Source organism: Mustelus asterias, chromosome 3 (assembly GCF_964213995.1).
Source record: "Mustelus asterias chromosome 3, sMusAst1.hap1.1, whole genome shotgun sequence".
Taxonomy (NCBI): domain Eukaryota; kingdom Metazoa; phylum Chordata; class Chondrichthyes; order Carcharhiniformes; family Triakidae; genus Mustelus; species Mustelus asterias.
In genome coordinates this window covers 155,815,578-155,841,616 of record NC_135803.1, presented here as the reverse complement: position 1 = coordinate 155,841,616, position 26,039 = coordinate 155,815,578, and the positions used below count along the sequence as shown (strand labels likewise).

At 45.3% G+C, this 26,039-nt stretch overlaps 1 protein-coding gene across 2 annotated transcripts; it reads left to right on the top strand.

Moving 5' to 3' along the window:
* The first annotated feature begins 341 nt into the window (after positions 1–341).
* On the top strand, positions 342–20,116 carry gata2b (GATA binding protein 2b). Of its 2 annotated transcripts, none has more exons than XM_078209992.1 (6): positions 342–611; positions 763–1,155; positions 1,729–2,088; positions 5,131–5,276; positions 7,215–7,340; positions 16,205–20,116. In XM_078209992.1, the coding sequence occupies exons 2-6, from the start codon at positions 918–920 to the stop codon at positions 16,493–16,495; spliced, it is 1,161 nt and encodes a 386-aa protein (XP_078066118.1). In that variant the 5' UTR covers positions 342–611; positions 763–917; the 3' UTR covers positions 16,496–20,116. The 2 variants fall into 2 exon arrangements, with proteins under 2 accessions (XP_078066118.1, XP_078066117.1); XM_078209991.1 differs by having other exon boundaries at positions 343–611; positions 1,729–2,334.
* The last annotated feature ends 5,923 nt before the right edge of the window (positions 20,117–26,039 follow it).

Sequence of the window (26,039 nt, the reverse complement as noted above, 5' to 3'; positions counted from 1 at the left end):
GTGAATTCCTGAGAGTATAGGTATAACATTTATAAACCCCTATTGCCCCTATTGCCCCTATTCTCACATTAAAAAATATTTAAATAAGAGAGAGAGAGAAACATTTGAGAAAGAGAATGGTGGAATTGTCAGGTTGTGGGACTGGGTTGCAGTCGGTTTGATATTTTTCCATGAAGGCCTGTGGAAGATGTCTTAAATTAAGAAGTTGTAAATATATATTGTATTTGTGTGTGTCTCACTCTTTCAAAAACAGCCAATGAGGTGGTGAGCTGGCGGCCGTCAGCCCTCGCTCTCTGATTGGCTGAATGTCATTATTAGTGCATGCGTCGCCCAGTTCATGTCTACTGAATAGAGTGTGGGCAGCCTGGCGCCAGGATAGACATGGGATGGTTCCACTAACACAAAACCACTGATGCTTTGCATTTTTACCAACCTTCCGTCCAGTGCCCTTTAACGCATTTCTCTCTCTCTATATCTCGCCCGTGCGGTGGATTGTATTAAACCAACCGCAACAATCAAATGGAAGCGTAAACTAGCTCCGAGAATATAATTATAGATGATTTTTTAATCTCTTCGGGAATTGTGCTGAACTTTAAAAAAAAAACAGACTTGTGAGTATTATTTTTTGGAGTTGTATTGTGAGTTTGCTGATTGGCTTTGGGAGAGTTGGAAGCAGCGCGGTCTCTGTTTTTTTAAAAGAGTATGTATGTTTGTGGAAAGTTATTGTTTTGAAATAAATGATCTCTCTCTCTCTGGGTGCAGGTGTGAGGCGGACGGTGAAGCAGCCCGGGACGCCAGCACAACTCCCCGAATCCATTCGCCAGACGGGACAAGACTTTTAAACTTTTGCTTTGAATTCCAAATAACCACCCCCCACCCCTCTCTGAAATACCACCCCCTCCCCACTGGGAAAGATCATGGAGGTTACAGCCGAGCAGCCTCGCTGGATGACTCACCACGCCGTTCTGAACAGCCAGCACCCAGACTCTCATCACCCGAGTCTGCCTCACAACTACATGGAACCCACTCAACTCCTGCCCCCGGATGAGGTCGATGTCTTTTTTAACCACTTGGACGGTCAGGGCAACCCGGTGTCCCCGTATTACAGCAACTCTCCTCACGCCCGTGCCACCGTATCGTACCGGCAGGCTCACGGTGAGTTCCACTCTCTCACCCCCCCCCCCCTCCCACACACACCCACCCACCCCCTGAAATAACCCCATGCGCAATTTCTCTCTTGAAATTAACATGAGCAATTTGGGTGTTTGGACAAAAACAAGGCGCTACACTTCCTCTAGAAGTTTCACTTCGTTCTGGATTCCTCATTGATAAATAAAGGGGAAGGGGAGCGTGCGAGAGGTTTTTTTAAATTTATAAACCTCCCCACATTTGGCGAAATTGGTTTAGAAATGCAGAGAGAGAGAGAGAGGGGGGAGAGAGCTAACAAACCCGTCTACTTCCCGGATATGAAATCAAAACTTATAGAAATGGTAATTTTTGTAGTTAGCGAGTAATTGAGGGTATCTCAGTGTGGGGAAAGTCAGAGGCTGACTTCCTCACTCTGACCTCTGTCTCTCAGCTCCTGGGCTCACAGTTTGGAAATTGGGTAACTTTTAAAAGTGTTTGATGTGGCATTGACAGCAAAGGAAGGGGAAGTGTATATATAAATATACTACAGTTGATTGCGAGTTATTAAACAAAAGGCAATGTCTCACAAATTGTTCACAGCCCGCCTGACTGGCAGCCAAGTGTGCCGACCCCATCTCCTGCACAGCCCCACCATCTCGTGGCTGGACAGCGGCAAGGCGCTCTCGGCTCATCACCATCACCATAACGCCACGGCGTGGACCGTCAACCCGTTCAGCAAAGGAGCCCTGCACCCGGGCGGAGCCAGCGGCATCACCGTGTATCCCGGCAGCAGCCCGGCCTCCTCCCTGTCGCAGGCGGCGGCGGCCGCGGCGGCGGCGGCTCACTCCGGCTCCCACCATCTCTTCAGCTTCCCACCTACTCCGCCCAAGGACGTGTCCCCGGACCTGGGAGGCCACAGCTCGGTGTCTCCCTCCAACTCGGCGGCGGCAGCAGCAGCAGGTCGGCAGGATGATAAGGAATCCATTAAGTATCATGTATCTTTGGCTGAGAGTATGAAATTGGAATGTTCTAGGACCTCTATACCATCGCTTGGAACAAGTGCACCATCCACCCACCACCCTATACCTACCTATCCTTATGTGCACGGTGCTCACGAGTACAGCAGCAGCCTGTTCCATCCCAGCGGCTTGTTGCCCGGTGCTTCTAGTTTCAATAAACCCAGGAGCAAAGCACGGTCATGTGCCGGTAAGCAACTAAACTTTTAAATAAAAAAACAATAATTAAAAACAATTATATCTTAACATAAAACTTCGTTTAAATTACTTTTACCCACTGTCACGGTTTAATTTTTCGATATATATTTACAACAAAAAACCCCTTTGTCCTCCCCAGTTATAATTATTATATTGTCTCCTACCGATTTAATATTACACCGGATTAACTCGCTTCCTTCATAACGATTTATTTCGAAAGCTAAGCTTGTACCGCGAAAAAAAACCAAAAATACTATAGTTTATTTTTAAAGACATTTATAGATAAATAAAAATGTGTTTCTATTTTAAAAATCTATTTCTATAAAGTAGTTTTACGGAAATGAATTTTCAGAGGAAAGTTGAAACGGAATATATTAATTCTTATTTAAAGTTTTCCTCTTGTATCGGAGCAGTTTAACTGTAAATAATCTTTTAAACTAATCAAATTATTATGAATGGATTGTAAGAACCGTTCATTTTTTTGTCCCATCATCACAGGCCTCAATCTTAATAAAAAGTCCCTCTGTCTGTGAGCACGAACATTAGATTTAACATTTACAAGGGGTTGGGGTTGGGGGGGAATAATTAAGAACAGGGCTGGATAATTGAGAGACGCCCACCCAACCCCCACCATCGCAGCTGTGTGTGTCTAATCGGTTCACCACTCCCTGCCTCAGAACAACTCCCCCCCCCCCCCCAAACATCCCGTGTGTACACAATATGTAAACCTAGCCAGCGTGTCTGCCCAACCCCCTCTCTCCCCCCACACCACCCTCATCGTTGTGAGTGACCCTGAGTAAACCACTCTTAATGGGGCAAAAATCAGGCCAGAAGGTGGGTGATTCTCACTGTAACCCCTACACAACCCCCCCCCCCTCATTAACGCACAAGGGCCACACTTTATTACTCACAGGGTGGTTTTCAAATGTGCACACGAGACACCCTATTTTGCCAACTCGTATATTTTGAGAATGTGGACACTGGAAATACCTTGAAATATAGAAGGGGGGTGATGGGTCAGAGATTGGGGGGAGGGGTTTAGCCATTGACTAGAATGTAAAAATCATCACCCGAAAATAAAATGTTCACTCTTTGAAAACTTGCTTGCTTCACCACCTGTTTGGAAAGATTTATTTTAGGACAGTATCTGTGGTGAGGTCTGCTTTGCACTGTTCTGGAGAATAGAATTAATGGGAGTTTTAATCAGACGGAACTTTCACCTAGCACTTAAATCAGACACTTTAATGAGCTGCTGAGCTGATTTCATGTTGCGCTTTCTCTGATGGCCTTTCAGGGGATTTACAAAATAAATCATCAACTTGTTTCTCACAGCAAAGGTCAGTCTGGAATTAAATACAAGCACAAAAACAGCACAACGCCATATTAATGAAGAATAATTTGATATAAGAAAATGGATCTGTCCAGGTAGCATCCAACCGCTCTGGCCGCATTATCCAGTTTTATTCCTGGCCAATTAACCTTTAAAAATCAGCACATTAACAAACTGCATTAGCAAAAAATAAGCCGCCTTCGATTTTGGGAGTGAAGTGTTAGTTTATCTTATTGTTTCTCTCGTTAGCAGGAGAATTAATTTATTCTGAAATTGAAATGATTTAAAATTTGGGTCAGTGATTTCGCAGGGGAACCCGGGGAGGGGGCGGTTCTAGTCACAGTAAATATTAACTCAGGCTTGTTCCAGGCTGGAACTATTATGGGATGGCGCTGGACTGTTGTTGGAAATTGCCGAAATCTTTCTCGTCAGGTCCCAGAGTCTGTTTCTCCGCTGAGTCACCATGTCGGTTAAATCTGTTATGTAAATAACGCATAATATTTCTAGGTTTTGAGCCTGTGAATAGCGCCTCGCGTTCTGTGTCTTAACTACCGTATCAAGTTGCCTTTGGGTAAACAGATCTTGCGATTTGTTATTTTTTTCTGAAGCTGACCCGAGTTTTGCTCTGTCCCTGTGCGTTGTTGGTGTTGTTTAGGTAGAACACAGCGAGTCACCAAATTGTTGCAGAACAGAAGGATTGCAGCTGGAGGGGGGGGGGGGGGGGAGGGTGAAGGAATTCAACCTGCTTCTTTGGCGAGTGAATAACTTTAAAAAAATACTTGTAACTGTTCGCCTCGATCCACATGGCCTTGTTTTCATTCCTGTCAGAATGTGCGTGCTCGGGGTGATAAATAAATAACATTTCACTGTGAAATCTTCCAATCTAATCGCTGGGAATTTGCTGAACACGAAAGGGCGATTCCTTATCCAGCCTGCTCACTCCTACCCTTACGATTCGCTCAAGAATAGGCATAGTTTCTAAAATAAAGATTAATGTGAACTTTTCCATTGAAACCTGCTCAGCTATTCCCGCTATAGGCCTCCCCCCAATGCAATATCTGGCTTGGAATTTATGGGAAGATTGGAGGGAAAGGGGGTAGATTGGGATTGGGGGGGATGTGGAATAACAAAGAAGTGAATTTTATCACCGGGATCAGGAGGATTGTTCCCTGATTGGGAACAGCTCCAGTCCTCACGCTGTGTTTGAGTGTTCTTAGTCGCTGTACAATGTACCTTGTGATTGGGTCCCTCACAGAGAAAACCGCTCGGCAAGATTGGACAATTGGAAACAAAATTATTCCGAAATAAATGAGCAATCCTTTCTTTCATCCACCGTTACTGGGTGGTTTTAGCGGAGGGGTTTAGCCCCCGCTGATGTGATGTACATATGGACATGCTCTTGGTGTCCAAGCCCCCTCCCCAAGTGATGTTAATCTCTTTATTTCTATCTGATTGCAGAGGGTCGGGAGTGCGTGAATTGTGGAGCTACCTCTACCCCGCTGTGGAGGAGAGACGGAACGGGACATTACCTGTGCAACGCCTGTGGCCTTTACCACAAGATGAATGGGCAGAACAGACCCCTCATCAAACCTAAAAGGAGATTGGTAAGTTTCTCAAATGTGTGGCGCGGTGGGGATAAGGGTGACCGTGCTTTTAAACCATTGCTGACCTATTCAGTTGGGGCATTGACAAGGTGCATGGTGGGGAACTGTGTGTGTGTGAGTATATTTGTGTGTGAGTGTACTTGTATGTGAGTATATTTGTGTGAGTATATTTGTGTGTGAATGCACTTTCTTGGGTGTAACTATAATTAAAAATTTTCACCAAGAGACCATGTCAATTTGCAAAGCAGATTGCTAATTATTCTAGCACATTTCAACAGCCTCCCACAGTCAGCGCGAGCTCCAACGTCGGCACCATAAAACAATACGTGCAAAAATAGACCATTTATTATAAAAATATCAATTACATTGACGGATATACGGAAACCCTTTTGGAAAGGCCACCTGTGTAATGTCCACATCTTAAACCAATCCACTTCGAAACACAAGTGGTTAAAAAAAGGAATTCGCTGTGAGCGCAGGAATAGCCCAGTTCCAATCGCTGTTTCTGCACCATTTTTCAAAATGGAATTCGCTGCTAATTAATTTTAATATTGAAAACAAAGAGGGTAAATGTGAGGTCCCAGAGGAGATGAGAGTAAAGCGGGTTGGTGGAATCGCTAGGTTTTTTTTTCAGTTTGGCAATCGGAAGGGGCCGTGTGATAGCGGAGATCCAAAACAACCGGGTGAAAAATAACACTGTGTTCGTTTAATAATATTTTTATTCCGTATTTATTTTCTTTTTAATACCAGACTCATATTGAGACAGTCTGGCTTTATCCACACACTGTTCCCAAAGTGTAGGTATATTTATTTAAAAAAAAACAGTTTTCTTTGTGGCAATGGCCAGTAATTTGCACTTTCGTTTGAGTGGGTTTTTAAATAGCTTTTATAAATACTGACAGCGGGTTCCAAACCGGATGTCTGTTTGTTCAAGATAAGGAACTAGGCTGTTGTGTTCCGTGACCAGCGAGAGAGAGAGAGAGATTTTCAAGTTTCTATCGAGCGGGCAGGTTTGTTAAAAACCATTGCCACTCGGATCAGTAAGTGGGGGCTGGGTAAAATATTACAAGCCTTGAAGAAGCTTTGCAAACGCTAATCGGGTTCTCAAATCTTTCCCCTGGAATCGGAAGGGGGGGGGGGGGTGGGGTTTGAGATTTAAAATAAAAAGATCGAGACAAACTTAGCGTTTCTTTCATTATTGCCAGGATTCAGTACCTCCAGCGGGGGTTTCTGTTGCTGTCCCTTGAACGCCCAGGGAGGGGAATTTATAGTAAGTTATTGCCCCGTAGGCTTGGTGTTCCGTCCACCCCATTGGCAATTTGATGGGGGTTCCTACAAGAATTTCCTGAGATTCTGGAATAGTTGCAGGAACTTTAATCCAATTCAATCCAGCCCACCCCGCGATTAGAGGACAAACACACACAACGCCGATTTGGAATAGCCTCCCCCCCTCCCCCTTCCCCTAACACACCGAGTAAGTTTGTCTTGTTTTTATTTTAAATACAATTATTTCAGGGACCTAACTGACGGATGGGCCAGGGGAATGTTATTGTTTGATTTGTAAAGGTTTCTGCGGGAGGATATTGGCTGCACAGTGAAAGCGGGAACGGGGTTAACGCTACAATGCAATGATACCTTGCGGCAGCATGCACCAACTCTGTCCCTGTGGGAAACGGAATGTTTTCCGTTAAATCGGTCAGAATAAACGACATTTCTGGCGGCACCTGCGGCTGTACCACCCGCTCCGCCCCCCCCCCTTCCCTCACACAAGGTGTTCTGTCCAATGTGATGCTATTTACTGCCAGTCCAACTCTGTGAGCCAAGTGCTTCAGCGAATGGATACAGTTTGCTTTTCTAAACGCGGTGTATTAAAAAACGAATCCCCCCCCCCCCTCCCCACACCAGGCGATATAATCTCCACATTTTATTTCATTGCAGTCGGCTGCCAGGAGAGCAGGGACATCTTGTGCTAATTGCCAGACTAGCACCACTACCCTATGGAGACGGAATGCTAACGGGGACCCTGTGTGTAACGCCTGTGGCCTGTACTTCAAACTACACAATGTGAGTGATCATTCTAAACAGATGACTAACAACGCGCAGAGTAACATTGTGAATTATTCGGGGAGGTGGGGGGCATATAATGGATTCCAAAGACAGCTTCATGCCTCTGAGAAGTTGTCCTTTATTTTTGGACGTGGGGACAGCGATTCAGCCTGGATAAGTATTGTCTCGGTAGTTTGGAAGGGGTTTCTGCTCACACTGTGCTCTAACTGCCTTGGCCTCTTTCCTAGGTTTCAAAATGCATCTTAAATTAAGCAAGGGACTGATTTTTTAAAAAGAGGATTTGTTTAACGTCTGGTGCCCCTTAATAAATCGTATGTTTATGAATTTAAAACTTCTCCCTTTGTGCATCCACCTTGCATTGTTTTCTGAACAGGATTGAAGGTGTGGTTTAATTCAACATCAGCACACTTACATACCCCCCCCCCCCTTTCCTCAAGCAAGCAGCTCATTATTATAAACTCACCCAGTTAAATCGATGGGAGTAGACTCAAGATTAACAAAGCAAACCCCTGGGCTTAACCAACAAGAGCCAAAAGACAAAAAAATAAATAAAATTAACCTTTCAAAAGATGATAAATTATAATGTAAATAAAAGCTGACATTTGCCAGCGCGGCTTCTGCTATTCCTTATCGTCAATGAGCAATATTTTGGTTAAACATCTCAATATTTGGATATCAGAGACTGGAATCAAAGTCAATTCTCCTACTTCCAGTAGATTTAAAGGTCGATTTTTATTCCCTCCCACTGTTACAAATGTCAAACTGAAAGCCCATTTGTTGATTTCTCTCGGCTCATGTTAAAGATAACTCTGTTTGAGATGGAAGAATTTGGGCCAGTTATCTAGCAGCTGGGCATAGCAAGAAGGCTGTAAATTGTTTAAGTGTTCCATGTGTAAGATAGTTTGCCAAAACCAATTACTTTTCCCAATTTGTAAGCTTGGGTGATGAGATGATTTTCTCTCCGCTCTGCACTCTCGTGTCGTTTCCCACTTGACAAAAGTTATTTATTCTCATCCAGCTTTTAAGGAAAATAATACTCTGCCGACTGGCCTTATTTAAAACTGGTGGCAGCACCTATTTGTTTGTTTACCGTGCCCTCCCGTCTTCCCATCGTGCGGCACACCATTCCCCACTGAATCCTGGGTCGCAGTTGGCCTCACACTGATGCCATTGTTGAGGTGATGCTGGGAAGTGACGTAGTGCTGCTGTCTCAGAAGGGCTGATGGATACCAAGTCCATGAACATTAAAGCTGCAGCTTTTCTCTTGTTTACGATCAGTTTGAGATGTGTGGGAGCATGGCTTCCTGATGGGCACACATATCTTTGCCTCATCATAGATACTACTGGAAGAGTCAATTACTAGGAGGCACAGGTTTAAGGTGCGAGGGGCAATGTTGAAAGGAGATGTACGAGGCAGATTTTTTACACAGAGAGTAGTGGGTGTCTGGAACTCATTGCCGGAGGTGGTAGTGGGAGTGGATACGGTAGTGACTTTTAAGGGGCGTCTTGACAAATACATGAGTAGGATGGGAATAGAGGGATATGGTCCCCAGAAGGGTAGAGGGTTTTAGTTCAGTTGGGCAGCGTGGTCGGTGCAGGCTTGGAGGGCAGAAGGGCCTGTTCCTGTGCTGTAATTTTCTTTGTTCTTTGTTCTTCTTACTTGTCGACTAATCTGAAGGGGCAGTTGGACATAGAACCACAGAATCCCTGCAGTGCAGAAGGAGGCCATTCAGTCCACTGAGTCTGTACTGATTCTCCGACAGAGCATCTTACCCAGGCCCACCCCCAACCCCATTCCCTTAACCCCATGCATTTACCCGGCTGATCCCCCTAACCTACATGTCTTGGGAGACTAAGGGGCAATTTAGTGTGGTCAATCCACCTAACCTGCACATCGTTGGACTGTAGGAGGAAGTCGGAGCACCCAGAAGAAACCCACACAGATATGGGAAGAATGTGCAAACTCCACACAGTCACCCGAGGCCGGAATCAAACCCGGGTCCCTGATGCTGTGAGGCAGCAGTGCTAACCACTGTGCCACCGTACTGCCCCTCTTTGGGTTAACATTCTGGCTGAGTTGTTAACAATGTAGCTGCCACAGTAGTGCTTTGACAAGTATTTTGGGGAGCTTGGGAGGCAAGAATGGGGGAAGAGAGGGCTGAGGGATTATAATCCAGGAAGTTGACACACCCTTGTATAGTTTGACGTTAGATTTTCACCAGAACTGTGTGAATTTAGGCTTGAACATTTGATTTAACAGCAACAAAAGACACATTGTGTGCTTTTCATGTTCTTGTTCAATGAGACAAGACAAGATTTCCCTCCCCCTGCCTCCCTCTCTGATACGACAGAATAACATTGGAGGATAAAAGCATAAACCCTGCCTGCACTCTACCAAGTCAATATACAAAATTATCCTTATCCCAACATGGAAATGGGAGTCATTTTCAGGCATTCTGTCAAACCTTCAAGCCTACCTCTTTGACGAGTTGTTTGGTCACCAGTCCTATTGTCTCTTTTAGCTTGGGGTCGATTTTTATCTGGTGAAACATATTGCATTGTTTTATTATTTTAAAGGCCATAAGCTGTTTCTGTTAACAAACTGCATTGATATTTTGCATCAATTAATATTGAGATATTGCCTCATCCTTAATGTGTCAACACACTCAGTTACTTACTGGTGCTGAATAGCCGCTGTGAGGTGGCCCTGTGGATAATGTCCTTCCTTTGAGTCAGAAGGTTTTGGGGTTTAAGTCCCATCTCTAGACAGTTGAGCATAAAGTCCCAACTGAGAGTCCAGTGCAGTACTGAGAGAGTGCTGTACTGTTGGGGGTGCTGTCGTTTAGTTGAGATGACCAAGGCCCTGTCCCACATAGATGTTGAAGATCCCAGGCACTATTCCAATGCAGAACAGTGGATTTCCCTCCACTGTCCGGACTGAGGTTCATAGCAAAGTGCTTATGTTACTCGATTGGTAATCCTGAGGCCTAGACAAATGATTTGGAGACATCCCACCCCCTGCTGCTGGGGAGTTTAATTTTCATTCAATAAAATCTTGAATTAAAAAGTTAGCATCAGTAATGGAGGGCAAAACGTTTCCAGATTTTTGTAAAAACCCATCTGGTTCACTAATGTCCTTTAGGGAAGGAAATCTGCCGTCCTTACCCTGTCTGCCTGCATGTGACTCCAGAGCCACAGCAATGTGGTTGACTCTGAACTGCCCTCTGCAATGGCCCAGCGAGAAACTCAGTTATATTCAATTAGGCAGCTCACCATCACCCTCACAAGGGTAATGAGAGATGGGGCAGTTAACTCCAGTCCTGCCAGTGGGACACACATCCAGTGAATGAGTTAATAAAATAAGAACTGTTACAGTTTAACACTGATAATTCCCCTGAATGACGTAAACCTGGTCCAAAAACAGAAAATGCTGGAAAATCTCAGCAGGTCTGACGGCATCTATGGGGAGAGAATGGAGCCAACGTTTCGAGTCTGGATGACCCTTTGTCAGAACCTCTGAAACTCGAAACATTGGCTCTATTCTCTCTCCCCATAGATGCTGTCAGACCTCCTGAGATTTTACAGCATTTCTTGTTTTTGTTTCAGATTCCAGCATCCGCAGTGTTTTGCTTTTATAAACCTGGTCCAACATTGTCCATCAGTGCGCAGTGTACAGTATCACTGTTACTGACCTCAGTGGGATTCTTTTTCAGAGGGCCTTGTGGGACCACCTCAGCAGCTTGTCTCACATCCACTAAAATGGGACGGGTGCGGGGCTGTCTTTTCCAAAGGGGGGAGTCACAGGGAAAGGAGCTGCACTGATTAAATAACTCTTGCAAAGAGCTGTGTGATGGGCTAAATGGCCTTCATCTGCATTGTATAATTCAATGATAAGCTTGCATCATCCTGGCTTAAAGATAACAAAAGGTTTACAGGGCAGCTGGAGGTTAACAGACATTGCAGATTTGGCAATGATTCTGGCAACATAATCTCCTTTGTTAGACAAGAATCCTGGAGCCCAACAGCCCCCCAAAAGCCCCTCTCTAAGAGCCTCCTCCAACACTCCTTCTCCAGCAACTCCCTCTCTAACAGCCCCCTCTCCACCAACCCCCTCCCCTCCAGCACCACCCCCTCCAACAGCCCCCCCCAAACACTCCCTCTCCAACAGTCCCCTCTCCAGCAACCCCCCAACTGCCCCTTCTCCACCAACACCCCCTCTCTAACAGCCCCCCCCCTCCAATAACCCCTTCTTCACCAGCCCCCTTTCTAACAACCCCGTCTCGAGGCGAATAGGGCACAAGATGGCACCTTCCTTACAGATATCATGATATTTCTACCTTTGGGGATAGAAAAGGAGAGGGAACAAACACTCCCAGGAGCCGCTGCTTTGAGGCTAAGCAGTGATATTTCTGAGGCTGTGTGTAAGTTACCCAAGTAAGCTGCAGTTACAAGCTGGAACAAGTGGGTAGTCTATAAGTGACTAGAAATGAACGGGCTGAATCCTAATACATTCCCACGTCCACCCGTTTACTGCAGAGTCAACTCTTTAAATAGCTTACCAATTCCATTAATGTAATAACTTGCATTTATTTAGCACCTTTAACACAGTGAAACATCCCGTGGGGCTTCACAGCAGCTTGATAAGGGACATGGAGAATGGACTATCGATACATCTGGGGTCTGTTCATTGTCATTTGGCTGTTGGCACAGTGAACTCATGGCAGTGCCAATATCTCAAACACTGGCAGTGCTCTGGGGTGAAAACAATTCGCCAGAATTCCCGTGGTTAATTCATTCACCGTTTGGACGCGGGGCAGGCATGAGATTCAGTGATTGGCAGATATACATTTGAAGGAAAACTGGATAAGCGCGTGCGCCGGAATTCTACCGCCTCGCCCGCCACGGAATCGGAGCGGGCGAGGGTCCGACAACGGAAATGTTCGCTGACCTCGGACGGGAATTTCCGATCTCGCTCGAGCGAAGCTGCAAAGTCCCGTCCATGAGGAAGAAAAGGAAAAGAAAGGAAAAGCTGAAGAGTGGGGGGATGATCTTAATGAGACTGCAATAAGAAATAGGAGCAGGAGTAGACCATTCAGCCCCTCGAGCCTGCTCCATCGTTCAATACGATCGGGGCTGATCTGGTTGCGATCTCAACTCCACCCTCCTGTCTGTCCCCCAATAAGTAACTCTTGGCTTCCTTGTCAATCAAAAATCTATCTGTAACTTAGCCTTGATTTTATAGAATGACCCAGCCTCCACCGCTCTCTGAGGAGAACCCCACAGAGAGGAGGCTGATGTGGAGCATGACCACCAGGGTTGGGCTGAATGGCCTGTTTCTGTGCTATAAATTTGATGTAATTCCATGCCATTCTTTTTAATGGCCTCACAGTATATTGACACTTATTGTCTGGGTCTATAGTTAGAGAATTAGTCACTTGGGGTGTGCTACCTCAGGGCAGCTGGTAGCAATGTACCCCTTACCCGGAGTGAGTCAGTGCTTTGGGGATAGAATCAGAGATGTGGGAGAACCAAAAAAGGACGAGTAGGACTGGGCAGACCCATTGACCAAACTCAGTTGGCTTATTGTTAGTTGTCTACACTGCCAGCCTTACTCTGAAAATCTGCCACTGAAAGAGCTGGAGGCCTTTGAGCTAATCTGTATCGACCTCCCTGGGTTCTGTTATCCATGTTAATAAATTCTTATCAATCGCAATTTTGAAATTTTCGATTGACCTTCCAGCCACATCAGCTTTTTGTGGGAGAGAGTTCTAGATTTCAACTCCACCTTTGTGTGAGGAAATGCTTCCTGACTTCACCCCTGAACGGCCTGACTCCCACCAGAGCAAATCGTTTCTCCCCATCGACCTTTACCAAACCCTTTAAACAACTTCATCACCTCAATTCAGATTCCACACAGAAAAGTCCCAAAGTCATGAGGGGTGTGGACAGAGTAAATTAGGAGAGACTGTTTCTATTGGCCTAAGGGTTGAGAAGGAGAGGACACTGATATGAGGCGTTCACCCTCCCTAACAGCACTATGGGTGTACCTGCACGACATGGGCTGCAACAGTTCAAGAAGGCCACCTTCTCAGGGACAATTAAGGATGGACAATAAATGCTGACCTAGCCAGGAATGTCCAGGCCCTGCCAAAGAATAAAAAGAAAGGATGTTTGACAAAAAGAGCCAATGGCGACAGGAAAAGCTTTTTTATGCAGCGAGTGGTTAGGATCTGGAATGCACTGTCTGACAGTGTGGTGGAGACGGATTCATACAGCGAGTGGTTAGGATCTGGAATGTACTGTCTGAGAGTGTGGTGGAGACAGATTCACACAGTGAGTGGTTAGGATCTGGAATGCATTGTCTGAGAGTGTGGTGGAGATAGATTCACACAGCGAGTGGTTAGGATCTGGAATGCACTGTCTGAGAGTGTGGTGGAGACAGATTCACACAGCGAGTGGTTAGGATCTGGAATGCACTGTGAGAGTGTGGTGGAGACAGATTCACACAGCGAGTGGTTAGGCTCTGGAATGCACTGTCTGAGAGTGTGGTGGAGATAGATTCACACAGCGAGTGGTTAGGATCTGGAATGCACTGTCTGAGAGTGTGGTGGAGATAGATTCACACAGCGAGTGGTTAGGATCTGGAATGCACTGTCTGAGAGTGTGGTGGAGACAGATTCATACAGCGGGTGGTTAGGATCTGGAATGCATTGTCTGAGAGTGTGGTGGAGATAGATTCACACAGCGAGTGGTTAGGATCTGGAATGCACTGTCTGAGAGTGTGGTGGAGACAGATTCACACAGCGAGTGGTTAGGATCTGGAATGCACTGTGAGAGTGTGGTGGAGACAGATTCACACAGCGAGTGGTTAGGCTCTGGAATGCACTGTCTGAGAGTGTGGTGGAGATAGATTCACACAGCGAGTGGTTAGGATCTGGAATGCACTGTCTGAGAGTGTGGTGGAGATAGATTCACACAGCGAGTGGTTAGGATCTGGAATGCACTGTCTGAGAGTGTGGTGGAGATAGATTCACACAGTGAGTGGTTAGGATCTGGAATGTACTGTCTGAGAGTGTGGTGGAGACAGATTCACACAGCGAGTGGTTAGGATCTGGAATGTACTGTCTGAGAGTGTGGTGGAGATAGATTCACACAGTGAGTGGTTAGGATCTGGAATGCACTGTCTGAGAGTGTGGTGGAGACAGATTCACACAGTGAGTGGTTAGGATCTGGAATGTACTGTGTGAGAGTGTGGTGGAGACAGATTCACACAGTGAGTGGTTAGGATCTGGAATGCACTGTCTGAGAGTGTGGTGGAGACAGATTCATACAGCGGGTGGTTAGGATCTGGAATGCATTGTCTGAGAGTGTGGTGGAGATAGATTCACACAGCGAGTGGTTAGGATCTGGAATGCACTGTCTGAGAGTGTGGTGGAGACAGATTCACACAGCGAGTGGTTAGGATCTGGAATGCACTGTCTGAGAGTGTGGTGGAGACAGATTCACACAGCGAGTGGTTAGGCTCTGGAATGCACTGTCTGAGAGTGTGGTGGAGATAGATTCACACAGCGAGTGGTTAGGATCTGGAATGCACTGTCTGAGAGTGTGGTGGAGACAGATTCACACAGCGAGTGGTTAGGATCTGGAATGCACTGTCTGAGAGTGTGGTGGAGACAGATTCACACAGTGAGTGGTTAGGATCTGGAATGTACTGTCTGAGAGTGTGGTGGAGACAGATTCACACAGCGAGTGGTTAGGATCTGGAATGCACTGTCTGAGAGTGTGGTGGAGACAGATTCACACAGCGAGTGGTTAGGATCTGGAATGCACTGTCTGAGAGTGTGGTGGAGACAGATTCACACAGCGAGTGGTTAGGATCTGGAATGCACTGTCTGAGAGTGTGGTGGAGACAGATTCACACAGCGAGTGGTTAGGATCTGGAATGCACTGTCTGAGAGTGTGGTGGAGACAGATTCACACAGCGAGTGGTTAGGATCTGGAATGCACTGTCTGAGAGTGTGGTGGAGACAGATTCACACAGCGAGTGGTTAGGATCTGGAATGCACTGTCTGAGAGTGTGGTGGAGACAGATTCACGCAGCGAGTGGTTAGGATCTGGAATGCACTGTCTGAGAGTGTGGTGGAGACAGATTCACACAGCGAGTGGTTAGGATCTGGAATGCACTGTCTGAGAGTGTGGTGGAGACAGATTCACACAGCGAGTGGTTAGGATCTGGAATGCACTGTCTGAGAGTGTGGTGGAGACAGATTCACACAGCGAGTGGTTAGGATCTGGAATGCACTGTCTGAGAGTGTGGTGGAGACAGATTCACACAGTGAGTGGTTAGGATCTGGAATGCACTGTCTGAGAGTGTGGTGGAGACAGGAACAATCATGGTTTTCAACAGTGGAATTGAATAATAATCCGAAGAGAAAAAAAATCCAGGTGGGACTTGGCGAATTTGCAGAGAGCCAGCAGTGATTTGATGGGCTGAATGGCCTCCTTGGAGCAGTGTCATTCTAGAATTCTATGCATTCCAGGGATTACAAGTCTAGCATGTGAATACTGGCCTTATAATTTAACCCTTTCAATCCATGTATCATTGTGTGAAACAAAAACAGAAAGTACTGGAAAAACCCAGCCTCTCTGACAGCATCTGTAGAGAGAGAATGCAGTTCTGACAAAGATCGTCCTGACTCGAAACGTTGGCTCTATTCTCTCTCCACAGATGCTGTCAGACCAGCTGAGATTTTCCAGGAGTATCTGTTTTTGTTTCAGATTCCAGGATCTGCAGTATTTTGCTTTTATCATTCGGTGAAATCTGTTGACCTGAGTTTTATTTTGCATTTTGCCCTGTTTAGGTGAACCGTCCCCTGACGATGAAGAAGGAAGGGATTCAGACCCGGAACCGGAAGATGTCCAGCAAGTCAAAGAAGAGCAAGAGGATGTCGGATGGTTTTGAGGAGCTGTCTAAGTGCATGCAAGACAAGGCGTCATCTTTCAACTTGGCAGGTCACATGCAGCACATGGCCCACCTTCCTCAATTCAGCCACGCAGGTCACATGCTGCCCACGCCTACCCCCATTCACCCATCGTCCAGCCTCTCATTCGCCCATCCCCACCCTTCCAGCATGGTGACTGCCATGGGCTAGGAGGAGCGGGACTCCCTCAGAGGAAGAGAGAGAGAGAGAAAGACAAGAGAGATACAAACAGTACACAAGGTTTTTGCCTTTATCTTTTTTCTAACAAAAAAGGAAAAGAAAAATCACAGACAATGTGTTGTTTGGAAACATTGCAAAGTTTGAGGGGCAGCGATACCCCAATGTTTGACCGGTTGTCTTTGCAAGACTTTTGGTTGGGAGAGTTGCAGTCAAATTAAATAAGCGTTTTACTGTAGCCTCTTCCACGGACACACCGGAGGGGCTGCGGTACTGGCATTGCTCTGGTCAAGACTGATTTGAAAGACACAGAGGGAGGATCATGTCAGAAAAGTATAAAGGACTGTCGTCCTTGTTATCGATGTGAATATTGTAAATCTGAGAATTCGGGATAAATTGATTGCTAAGACCTAATAGCTGATGCTGGATTCTTTTTTTCAGTTGTTTAAAAAAAACATAAAAAAACACACAAAAAATAAGCAAAGCCACTTAACTTTTGAAGTATATTTCTTTCTGTTTGTCTTGCTTTACTTATTTCATGTTGTGCAGACATTTGATTTTTTGTTGCGAGGAAGGTTTTGTGCTGATTCTGTGACGTGGCAGTTTACAGGGCAGGGAAGGAGGCAGATCCTGGGTTAATAGGAGTGGCAGTGAGGTAGGTATACTGTCTGGTGTGGGGTTCTAATGTGGCCATTGGTGATCCCTGGGTTCAGTCACATCTCTATGTCCAGTGTAAGGTGGGTCAGGTAACTGCTAGAGGCACTAGGCTTAGTTCTGGCACTTCCCAAACCCCACTTACAGTGTTGGCGAAGGGGGTTGGGATAACCAAGGTTCCTGTTGCCATCTGGCAGCTCTGGGTGGAGTAAAGATAAGATAGGGCCTGGTGTGATGAGCTCCATGGCCGAATAGCTATTTATTTGTGGGCTTGGGTGAAAAAAAGGTCGGTTAGCAGACATGCCCAAGGAGGATCGGGGGAGGGTGCCCGGAACCCACTGGGAATAATCCTAACAAAAGCAAGGGGATGGACAGGCTGTGTTGTGGGAACAGTTGGAACCTGCACCTATTAACCAATCAGCCTCTACCTTCAAAGTCAGTTCTCAGTGTCAGACACACACCAACTTTATAAGTGAAGAGATTTCAATGTAGATAATTAATTGTTGTACATTATTATTAATACTTCACAAGCTAACAGATACACATGAATTCTTCAGAAAGTTTGCCATCTTAATCTTATTTTAATTTAATGTATCATACAGCTGCTTCCACTTTAGACTCACAAAAAAAAGGGACATTGTGCCTTTGATTATTCAGCAAATAAAAGGCCCAATATCCAAGAACATTGCTGAGAGGCTGTGAGCCAGTTGCAACACTATTTACTGTATTCCGGAACACTTTAACCCAGCAGCCTGGGCCTAAGAACATGCCACCAAATTAAACAACAGCAACAATTTGCATTTATATAGCGCCTTTAATACAGAGAAACATCTCACAACGTGTCAAGAGAGCATAAATCGCACAGTTTGACATGGAGTCACATAAGGAGACTTGAGGACAGGTGACCAAAAGTTTGGTGAAGAGCATGTTAAAGGAGGGAATGATTTGAGAGGAAGGAGTTTATTACGTGGATTTTACTGTCATTTGCTTTGCGAACCATGCTTGTTTTATGATGGTCATTTGCTTTGAGTTTCTGCACCATCAACTTTCAAAGGCAGTGTGCGGTTTAAATTAATCTATCCTTGCTACACTGTAACCCAGGAGCTGGAAATGGATATAATCTCGTAGAAGAGGGTTCATCACTACTTTAAATGTCCAGTTGTAACTCTTTGAAAATATGTTTTTGCAAACAATTCCATTCTCCTCCCCTCACACCAGCCCAATTCACTTTGATTATTTGCCAAATTAAATCAAGGAAGTGTGCATTGTGCGAAGTTGAACTGGACACAGGAGGAAGGAAAGGGAAAAAATGTCCCATTAAGTATTTTATCCATTACTCCGACACTTGTGTTTGAACAGTGTTGAGTTTCTACATGGTTTCTACATATTTCTGTCCATGTTCTTGAGACCTGACGGTTATGCAGTGTCAGAGTAAAGCTCCCTCTGCACTGTCCCCATCAAACATTCCCAGGACAGGGCAACCTGATTGAGATGTACAAGATTATGAGGGGCATGGACAGGGTGGATAAGGAGCAGCTGTTCCCCTTAGCTGAAGGGGCAGTTATGAGGGGACACAAGTTAAAAGTGAGGGGTGGGAGGTTTAGGGGGGATGTGAGGAAAAACTTTTTTTATCCAGAGGGTGGTGATGGTCTGGAATGCGCTGCCTGGGAGGGTGGTGGAGGCGGGATGCCTCACATCCTTTAAAAAGTATCTGGATGAGCACTTGACATGTCATAACATTCAAAGCTATGGGCCAAATGCTGGCAAGTGTGATTCGGGGGCAGGTCAGGACCTTTGGTGCAGACTCGATGGGCTGAAGGGCCTCTTTTGCACTGTAATATTCAGTGATTCTTTGGGGGGGATAGGAGGACAGTGGGGAAATGGGATGGCGATCCAAGTAGCTCTCACAGTAAAAGCTCACAGGGGTTACAATCGATGAGCATCTTTTCTCCTCCTGAATCCTGAAATATTTTCTGCTCTGGGCATCCCATCGAAAATAGCAACTGGAAATTAAATGCACGGTCCAATATTCCAGCGTTTGATTCCACAACAACCGAGCTGCAGCTCTCTTGTTGTGAGGCTTTGCTTCGGGACTTGGCAAAGGCAAGATATAAATGCAAGTTTGATCTTCTATTCCACCTCACCCGTGAACATGTCTGAGATATAATACAGGCAAGCGGCATCTGGAGAAAAAAACAGCTATAAACAAATTCAATGCTTGGGCGGTGTGGGGTTTTCATTGGGACGGTATAAAGTGGACGTAGGGGGAGACAGCAAATTTTAATTTCAAGTGGTAATCGCATCATTGTTCTTTTCGACTTCATAAATAATAAATCGGGTTGATAAAAATATTTCATGGATATTTCTCAAGGACTGAACAGCCATATTAAAAACCCGCTTTAAATGTTTATAGGATGGTTTGCTAGTGGCACTCAGCATACTTAGCTGCACTTTGTACAGGTTATATATAATATTGGAGGGGGTGGGAGAGAGGAAGGGCGACCATCGTCACGTGTGAGATACAATTTAAAAACAAAACAATTTTTTTCTCTCTTGTCGAGTGAGTTGAGGCCTGGTGTGTGTTATTTTAAATATGGTACAGGGGATATTAATTTGAAAGGAAGCTGATTTCTTTTTTTTTCTTCTGGGAATGTTGAGGCAGGTGAAAGTTACTGACAAAAATATTTTTTAAGAAAAAAAACTAAAACTAAAATCAGAGTAAGAGGACAAGGTGCAATATATTGTCACTCACTGCAGTGTAGTCTTTTCAGCAGTGAAGATTTTTAAATTATTTTGTATCTATCACCATAAACATACTTTGTTTTCTTGCAGTATTTACATTCTTTTCCTTGTTTTAGTTTTGTTGGTAGATTAAGTTATTGGTTAAATATGTACAACATGTTTATATAATTATCTGTATAAATGTGTATGTTATCATCATTACTCCTCATGAACATTGCTAAAAGTAATAATAAAAAAATGATTAAAACACTTTTTTTTGGCAACCAATATTTGTTTTTAGCAACGATTATTTAACTTATTTGGTGTTTGGTGTTTGTCAGTTTTTTCACTGAGTAAGAGGTACAGCTAAAGGGTAAAGCTCCCTCTGCACTGTCCCCATCAAACATTCTCAGGACAGGTACAGCACAGGGTTAGATACAGAGTAAAGCTCCCTCTGCACTGTCCCCATCAAACATTCCCAGGACAGGTACAGCACAGGGTTAGATACAGAGTAAAGCTCCCTCTGCACTGTCCCCATCAAACATTCCCAGGACAGGTACAGCATGGGGTTAGATACAGAGTAAAGCTCCCTCTACACTGTCCCCAACAAACACTCCCAGGACAGGTACAGCATGGGGTTAGATACAGAGTAAAGCTCCCTCTCCACTGTCCCCATCAAACACTCCCACTCTCATGCACTGGGTTTGATACAGAGTAAAACAAAGGTATATGCCTTCATTTGACCTTGCAAGGTTCCTTTGTGGGTGTATGTCAGGAAATTGCCAAATTTGAGCCTGTTATTTGGCAGCCAAGGTGGTGACTGGGAGTGTGCAAGTTATGAAATGTGTGAGGAACACGCGCAAGGAGCAATAATTGTAGAGATGTGCCCAAGGCATCAGTTAGCAGCAGACTGGAGGGAGTTTCAGAGTATGAGAATAAGGGGTCAGCATTTGAAACTGAGATGATGGGAAATGTCTTCACTCAGAGACTGGTTAGTGTTTGGAATTTACTATCCCATAGGATCACTATCCCATAGCAAAGAGTTGGCATAAATAGGTCTTTTTCTGATTGGCAGTCAGTGACTAATGGGGTTACCGTAGGGATCTGTGCTGGGACCCAAATGTTCACATTATATATGAATAATTTGGAAGATTAGGTGGGAGGGTGAGCTGTGAGGAGGTTGCAGAAATGCTTCAGCGTGATTGGACGGGCTGAGTGTGTGGGTATCTGCATGGCAGATGCTGTATAATGTGGATAAATGTGAGGTTATCCACTTTGGTAGCAATAATAGGAAGGCAGATTATTACTTGAATGGGTGTAAATTGAGAGAGGTGGATTCTCAGCGAGACCTTGGTGTCCTCGTGCATCAGTCGGTGAAAGTAAGCGCGCAGGTACAGCAGGCAGTAAAGAAGGCAAATGGTATGTTGGCTTTCATAGCGAGAGGATTTGAGTATAGGAATAGGGATGTTTTCCTACAATTGTATCGGGCATTGGTGAGGTCACACCTGGAGTATTGTGTGCAGTTTTGGTGTCCTTATCTGAGGAAGGGTGTCCTTGCTATAGAGGGAGTACAGCGAAGGTTTACCAGGCAGATTCCTGGGATGGCAGGTCTCTCATATAAGGAGAGACTAAGTCAATTAGGATTATATTCACTGGAGTTCAGAAGAGTGAGAGGGGATCTCATAGAAACTTATAAAATTCTAACAGGGTTAGACAGGGTAGATTCAGAAAGAATATTCCCAATGCTGGGGGAGTCCATAACCAGGAGTCATAGTTTGAGGATAAGGGGTAACCTTTTAGAACTGAGGTGAGATGAAATTTCTTTACCCTGAGGGTGAGGGATGTGTGGAATTCACTACCACTGAATGTAGTTGAGGCCAAAACGTTGTCTGATTTCAAGGAGAAATTAGGGGCTAAAGGGATCAAGGGATGTGGGGGGAAGAGGGGATCAGGATATTGAATTCGATGATCAGCCATGATCAATGTGAATGACGGAGCAGGCTTGAAGGGCCGAATGGCCTACTCCTGATTCCAGTTTTTATGCTTTTATGTTTTGGATGCTAACTTGTTGAGTGTATTCAAGACTGCGATGGATAAGGAGATTTGGACACTAAAGGAATGAAGGGGTATAGCGATAGTGCAGGAAGGTGACAGTTGATGTAGAAGATCAGCATGATTTCACTGAATGCTGGGCCAGACCTGAGGGGCTGAATGGCCTACTCCTGCTCCTATTTTGTTATATTTGTAGGTGTATTTTGTGAGCAGAGGTGGCTAAGCTCTGTTTCATGTAGATGTAGAGTTTGTGGAGAATGGAGTATAGCCGTTGAATCTCAGCTTGCTGAGGAGGGGCCACTGAGGCCCAGGAGTTAATTTAGATTTCTGAATTGAGGAAAATTTTACAATCAATAATTTCTCTTCAATAAAATATTAAAATACAGAAATGATACAGCAGAGTAAAATAACATTATGGTCATTGGATTAGGTCTTTCTACAGAGTTCAAAGTTTAACAGCTGTCTATTCAGTGCACGCTGCATTGTTCTATTCTTAAATCTTGTCACTTTACATTTTAATTCCGTTGTTTGAAGTTCCGTAGCTGACACAGGTGCTGTGAAATCTCCGCAGATAATTGGGAGTTCGGTAGAAATCTCGTGAAAGAATGATCCAGTTGATTGTCTCCAGATTGTAAATGTGTAAATCTCCAGAGTAACTGAGAATTAGGGCCCAGAGTAACTCTGCATCCCCCTTTTCTGAACACATTTAATAGCTTTATATTGTTGCTTTGTGACTCCTTCTCAATAACAAAGGAAGTCGGGATGGAGCTTGGAGTCAGCAGGTATTATAGAGATGGGGAGGTGGTTGCAGAGTGGTATTGGAGACTAATAATCCAGAGACCCAGTGTAATGCTCTAGGGACCCGGGTTCGAATCCCATCACGGCAGAAGAAACCATTGTCAATTGTTGTAAAAACCCATCTGGTTCACTCATGTTCTTTAGGGAAGGAAATCTGCCATCCTTACCTGGTCTGACCTACATGCGACTCCAGACCCACAGCAGTGTGGTTAACTCTTAAATGCCCTCTGAAATGGCCGAGTGAGACACTCAGTTGTAACAAACTGATACAAAGCCATTAAAAATGAATGGAACTGGATACACCACCCAACACTGACCTAGACACCAGAAACAGCAACAGCCTTGTTGACCCTGGGGCATGTGCCAGAATTGGGAGAGGTGTCTCACAGACTAATCAAGCAACAGCCTGACATAGTCATACTGACGGAATCATATTTTACAGATAATGTGCCAGACACCACCATCACCATCCCTGGTTTGTCCTGTCCCACCAACAGAAGTGGTGGCACAGTGGTATACAGTCAGGAGGGAGTTGCCCTGGGAGTCCTTAAAATCTCATGGCATCAAGTCAAACATGAACAAGGAAACCTCTTGCTGATTACCACATACCGTTCCCCCTCAGCTGATGAATCAATACTCCTCCATGTTGAACACTACTTGGAGGAAGCACTGACGGTGGTAAGGGCATAGAATGTACTCTGGGTGGGGACTTCAATGTCCATCGGCAAGAGTGGCTTGGTAGCACCATCACAGACTGAGATGGCCGGGTCCTAAAGGATATCGCTGCTACACTGGGACTGTGACAGGTGGTGAAGGAACCAATAAGAGGGGAAAACATACTTGTCCTTATCTTCACCAACCTACCTGCCACAGATATATCTGTCTATGACAGTATTGGTAGGATTGACCACCGCACAGCCCCTGTGGAGACAAAGTCCTGTCTTCACATTGAGGATACCCTCCCTCGTTCCACTGTGCTAAATGAGAAGGTGGTGGTGAGCTGCCTTCTTGAATCATTGCAGTTACTGAGGTGTAGGTACATCTACAGTGCTGTTAGGAAGGGAGTTCCAGAATTTTGACCCAGTGACAATGAAGGAATGGCGATATATTTCCAAGTCAGGATGGTGAGTGGTCTGAAGGGGAACCTCCAGGTGGTGGTGTTCCCATGTGACTGCTGCCCTTGTCCTTCTAAATGATGGGGGTTGTGAGCTTGGAAGGTGCTGTTGAAGGAACCTTGGTGAGTTGCTGCAGTGCACCTTGTAGATGGTACACACTGCTGCTACTGAGCGTCGGTGGTGGAGGGAGTGGATGTTTGTGGATGGGGTGCCAATCAAGCGGGGCTGCTTTGTCCTGGATGGTGTTGAACTTCTTGAGTGTTTTTGGAGCTGCACCCATCCAGACAAGGGGAGAGTCCATTACACTCCTTACTCGTGCCTTGTAGATGGTGGACAGGATTTGGGGAGTCAGGAAAATGTGGGAATCCTTCCCTCAAAAGTCTGTGAATGCTGAGAACCTTTGGGGCTGAGATTGCTACATGTTTGTTGGGTAAAATTATCAGGGGATAGGGAGAATAGATGGGTAAATGGAGTTGAGGTGCAAAATGGCAGAACTGGGCTGAATGGCCTCCCTCTGCTGCTCACTTCATGCAGCTGAGCCTTGTTTTGGGATGTGATAGGTTTTTGCCACTCAGTGCCTGGGCTCACAGGGGTATAAAGGTCACTGGGTAAAGACTGTGCTCAGGGCTCCCTCAGCAAGGGTATCAAACCTGGAGATGGAGAGGAAAGTGAGTACAGGTGGGGTTGGGGGGTGGGGAGGGTGGTGTTTAATGAGGAAGAATTCCATCTGCCAGATGATCCACAAACCTTTTGAAGGGATTGTCATTCCAAGGAATTTTGGAAATTGCCAACAGGTCCAAACCCTGTGTGATCCTGTCCCATCCGTCCTGCGACCACTCTCTGACATTTTGTTTCTGTGATTTCTGCTGAGTTATTTAATATTTATATCAAAAGGTAAAGCACAAATCTAACACCCCACCTTGATTTGTGTCCTCCCAGTGTCAATTTAGGGACCCGTTTTAGTCTTCTCTCTCTCTTTGAGGCTGAGATGAGGAATATAAAAACATATAAAAATGTTGGTCCTTTCTCATTGGGCAGGGTGATTTGAGAAATTTACACGTTTTTGCAAAAGGAGGAACTAGCTGGCCATTAAGAGAGAGTTGCAACAAGCGGAACATGTGTTACATAGACATTCCAGGAAAAGTGACTAAAATATTTGACAGGGAGAACGTCAAAACTTCAACAAGCTTGCATTTCTATAGCGCCTAGTACCACCTCAGGATGTCCCAAAGCACCTCACAGCCAATGAAAGTGCTTTTGAAATGTAAAGCAGGAATAGTCAAATAGTCCTGTTATTTATTTTTCATTTTATTTATTGGTCACGAGTAGGCTTACATTAACAGTGCAATGAAGTTACTGTGAAAATCCCCTTGTCGCCACAGACCGGCGCCTGTTCGGGTAACACTGAGGGAGAATTTAACATGGTCAGTGCACATCTTTCGGACTGTGGGAGGAAACCGGAGCACCCGGAGGAAACACACGCAGACACGGGGAGACACGAGGCCGGGAATCAAACCCTGGCGCTGTGAACGGCAATGCCAACCAGTGTGCCACCATGTCGCCCTGAGGATTGCTGAGACACTGCGGGCAGCTCCACACAATTGGATATGTCGTTTTTTGAATGAGCTGTGAAACTGAGGCCTCTTCTCCCCTCTCATGCGGGAGTAAAAGATGATACGGCCAATAATTCAAAGATGCGCAGGGGAGAGTCCTCCCTGGTGTCATGGGCTAATATTTATCCATCTAACAATATCACTAAAAGCACACTATCTGGTCATTTATCACATTGCTGTCTGTGGGAGCTTGCTGTGTACAAATTAGCTGCTGCACTTCCTGCTTTGCAAAAGTATTTCATTGGCTGTATCATGTGTTGTGATGTTCTGAAGTCATGAAGGGCGCTATAGAAATGCAAGTCTTCTCTTTTCCAGCGGTGCTTTGAACAGATAACATTCAGAAACCTTTCAAAGGTCCCGGAGGCCACACCTCCAATATTGTAAAGTCTCTGATGTGACCTCCTCTTCTCTCAGACGGTCAGGGCTGTTTATAGAATCAAAACTAAGTTCCCCTCTGCGCTCTACCACCTGCGTTTTCACAACCGAATCCCCGACTGGCTGTGATTTCAGAGAGTAGGAACCGGAAGTGAATGGCTTTCTGCAGGAAATACTTCATGTGCTGAGCAGCCCCACCCAGTACCAAAA